Source organism: Setaria italica, chromosome III, assembly GCF_000263155.2.
Source record: "Setaria italica strain Yugu1 chromosome III, Setaria_italica_v2.0, whole genome shotgun sequence".
In the NCBI taxonomy this organism is placed as follows: domain Eukaryota; kingdom Viridiplantae; phylum Streptophyta; class Magnoliopsida; order Poales; family Poaceae; genus Setaria; species Setaria italica.
Window position 1 is genome coordinate 49,830,648 of NC_028452.1, and position 4,208 is coordinate 49,834,855.

The 4,208-nt window shown below is 49.5% G+C and overlaps 1 protein-coding gene across 1 annotated transcript; it reads left to right on the forward strand.

Moving 5' to 3' along the window:
- The first annotated feature begins 521 nt into the window (after window positions 1-521).
- On the forward strand, window positions 522-3,513 carry LOC101759707 (phytoene synthase 2, chloroplastic). Its single transcript, XM_004963201.4, has 6 exons — window positions 522-1,006; window positions 1,834-1,884; window positions 1,992-2,164; window positions 2,275-2,510; window positions 2,779-2,971; window positions 3,089-3,513. Exons 1-6 carry the CDS (start codon window positions 589-591, stop codon window positions 3,236-3,238), a joined length of 1,221 nt encoding a protein of 406 aa, XP_004963258.1. The 5' UTR covers window positions 522-588; the 3' UTR covers window positions 3,239-3,513.
- The last annotated feature ends 695 nt before the right edge of the window (window positions 3,514-4,208 follow it).

The window sequence follows — 4,208 nt, forward strand, 5'->3', positions numbered from 1 at the left end:
AGAACTTGGCGCCAATGTGCAACAAATGTTACTCAAATTTAACACCGTCTCAGTGAGAAGAAGTTGACGTCAGAACTGAATCATCTATAAAAAAGCGATTTATGTATGATACGAAATTCCTTTTTGTTGCGAACAAACATCCTGGTTGAATTCAAAAGTAGCAACGCGGAGGCATGCAAACCAAGACCTGCCCACTACTTTTCTTTTCTTTTCTTTTTTTTTCATCTCGAGCCGACGGAGAGCCACTAGTCAAGGTGCAGCAGCAGCCGCCACTTGTGCGAGTGAACGAAGCAGGAAAAAGGAGGGTAAAAAGGACTTGTGCACTTTCCAGTTCCGCCACCATTAATGGCCCGTGATGCGTCCACGTCCGCATCCAAATCAACGGACCAAACGGCTACCCCGTCCTCCCCCTCCCCAGCCAGCCAGCCATTTAAAACCCAAGGAACCCGAGAGAGGCCGAGCCCACCCAACACCACGAGCACGGGCACCGCGCGCTCACGCACAACGCGCCCCTCCCCTCCCCTATCCCACCGAATCCATCCACCCCCCACAACTATCGCAGCCCGATCCCTCCCCCCGCTCGCCGGAATGGCGGGCTCCTCCGCAGTCTGGACCGCGCAACACGCCTCCTGCAGGCCCCACCACCACCAACCGACGTCCTCGTCGCAGCGGCCGCGGGCGCGCCTTGTCCCCCTTCCCCCGAGGCGGGGCGGAGCCTCCCTCGCGAGGCCGGGCGCGAGCCTCGCCGCCGCCGCCGCCACCGCGGCGCCCGTTGTGAGGACCGTGTCTGAGGAGGCCGTCTACGAGGTCGTGCTGCGGCAGGCGGCGCTCGTGCAGGAGGGCAGCGGCAGGGTCGTTAAGGAGGGGGCGGCGGCGCGGCGCCGGCAGCGCCCGCGGTGGGCGGAGGAGAAGGAGGAGGAGGGGATCGTCGGCTGGGGCCTCCTCGGCGACGCCTACGACCGCTGCGGCGAGGTCTGCGCCGAGTACGCCAAGACCTTCTACCTCGGTCAGTCACTCACTCCCCCCTGCCGCTGGCCCCGCCCAGTGCTAGTTCTTCTTCTCCAGTTGTTAATCGTTGTTAATTAGCAATCACTGTTAATTGTTGGCTGCATAGTACACTAGCACAGTCAGTAGCTAACTAGTAGTGGAGCCATTAGGTTCCATTTTCTACCCAGCGTATGCGATTCTGCAATGGTTTTTATAGTCTCATCTTTTGCCTGCCTAGTATCATATTCATAAGAGTGATCAGTAGTGCTGGAAACTTCTGAATAAAAGCTCTCAACATTCTACTTCCCTATATAATTATTAGGAAGATGCCCCCTCCTCACTGTCCCTACCCAATCCTACAACTCACATGAGGGAGGCTCCTCAGGTCTCGACAACTGTACATGTTCTACGATATTCAGAGAGCAGAATCCGCGCCGACCTCAGTAGGTAAGGAGATGGTGCACGTGGGTGCGGGGTGCCGCCGTCTTGGCCATCTATCTCAAGGGATTTATCAATCGAAACGGTTGTTGGCTTTTTTATTTTCGGCCGTAGAGATATGGTGGACTACTGGCAGCTGATGGATTTCTTGAATGAGGTCAGGGCTGGATTGGTTGGTGGGGTTTAAGTGATTGATCTGGAGGCGCATGGGCTTGATTTAATCCGTCTAGTTTTCTACTTTTTTTAAGCATATGGGATCTCTGACCTTCAAAGGGGTGGTTTTTCTATTGCGGTGAGCATATGGGTCTAGGAGTAGCCGTATCCTCATCATCAATATTCCGATTTGACATCATTTGTATTATGTAGCTTCTGGTGGCTCATGTTAGTTTGCCTCGGTTTACCTTTCAGGCACACAGCTTATGACTCCTGAAAGGCGCAAAGCAGTCTGGGCAATCTACGGTATGATTTACTAATTCCTGTCAGTTTTGGAAACTAACCTTGTTCTAGTTCTTGTTTCTGACATCATCGCTGTTTCTTACATGTTTCTGTGCCCTTCGATTTTGCAGTATGGTGCAGAAGAACTGATGAACTAGTGGATGGTCCTAACGCGTCCTACATCACACCGACTGCTCTTGATCGGTGGGAGAAGCGGTTAGAAGATCTCTTTGAAGGCCGCCCGTATGATATGTACGATGCAGCCCTCTCAGACACGGTGTCCAAGTTTCCGGTAGATATCCAGGTAAATCAGCCAACTGAATTTGCCACAACATGTCTTGGGAACCGTTAAAAGATACTGAATAGTAAAATTAGCAATTTACTGATGTTTCCCCAACATTGGGCCTATTCCAGCCATTCAAAGATATGATTGAAGGAATGAGGCTTGACTTGTGGAAGTCGAGGTACATGACCTTTGACGAGCTCTACCTCTACTGCTACTACGTCGCCGGCACAGTTGGCCTCATGACAGTTCCTGTGATGGGCATCGCCCCGGACTCAAAGGCCTCAACTGAGAGCGTGTACAATGCTGCGCTAGCTCTTGGCATTGCTAACCAGCTGACGAATATTCTCAGAGATGTAGGCGAAGAGTAAGTACCAACTTTATCCACCACTAAGTATATTATTGTATTTTGGATCAGTATCAGGGTTTGACATGGCACCCAATAATTTTTGTATCAAACACTTAAGCGGTATTATCTAGGGCCAAACGCAGTATTTAAAATGCAAGCAGGTGCACTGTATTTTGCTTTGTCTAATTGTCAGCAAGGAACATGTTAAGTTGTCGCTGTTCAGAATTATTTTTCTTCTGTTCTTGATTGTAATGTAGTTTGTTTGTTGTTGTGGATGGAATTTCAGTGCAAGGAGAGGGAGAATATACCTTCCACTGGACGAGCTTGCACAGGCAGGTCTGACAGAAGATGACATATTCAGAGGGAAAGTGACCGATAAGTGGAGGGGGTTCATGAAGGGCCAGATTAAACGTGCCAGGTTGTTCTTCGACGAGGCTGAGAAGGGCGTGGCCCATCTAGACTCTGCGAGCAGATGGCCGGTACGTGAGCCTCGAAATTCTGCATTATCTATGCCTACAATCTGAACCTCCAGGAAAACTGTTGTTTTTTAACAGGCTCTGAATAACTGAACCCTTTGCACAATTCTCCTGCTGCAGGTTCTCGCGTCTCTGTGGCTGTACAGGCAGATCCTCGACGCCATTGAGGCGAACGATTACAACAACTTCACCAAGCGTGCCTACGTAGGCAAGGCGAAGAAATTGATGTCGCTGCCGGTTGCATACGCAAGAGCAGCTGTTGCATCATGATCCGTCTGTATATCAGATGTTCTATTTTTGTTTTCCTTTTTTCTCTCAGGTTCTCTTTCCTTTTTTTTTTTTGCTCCTTTCATTTTTGGGAGATTTGTTGGCTGTTGTATATAATCAGCTTCAGCTGCCTGCATGGCATAAGCCTGTCTGTCACACGCAGTTTTTAGTTCAGGGGACTCGTTTCAGGCCCCTCAATACTCAGCTAGCTCCTGTTACGACATGTAATGAAAAAAGAAAGGTTAGAATTCAAGAAGCATTCCTCTTGTTATGGATAACCTCAGAGACCTTTCAGGTGATGTTGTTATGTTCTGGGTAAAATCAGACTGACTACCCCGCATTCTTTGAATGACGGGCGGTGTGGTTGGGTACGTCAGACTGACTGAAGTTTTGCATTCTTGATGAAATGGGAAGGAATGAGATCCGCAACTGGTTGTGGTCTCTCATTTGGCGCCTTGTAGTGTAGCCGGATCTTGCTGCCTGCAGGATGCAGCGCCATACATGCCTGGTGGTCTGCCCTGCATCTGCTGGATTTTTACCTGTGGCGAGCCATGGGAGTGAGTGTGCACGCGCTGCAAGTGGCATATGAGACATTGCTGCACCTGTGTGGCTGGGAGAGAGGCCTCGTCGTGAGCCACATCCTGTGATACAGCAGGGTGAGGCACATCCTGCAAGTTTTCCCTTTTTTTTTTTGTTTTGAGGGCCATGGCGAAAGTTTCTGGGTACCCCATAAAAGTGTGGAAAAGAAGGAACGAACCCTGAAGACAGGAAGAAAAGGAGGAGGAAAAAAGAAAGTCTATTTGGGCTCTTTAGACTAATTGGGCTTTTCTTGAACTTCAATACTAGAACGAAAGTTTCTTTTTTATAAAAAAAGAACAAAAGCACCATGAAGCTTGAACTATAATGCCGTGCAAATTACCCTATAGGCTATATAGGCCATGCAAATTAGCTCGTTGCACTCCAATGTGCGCTG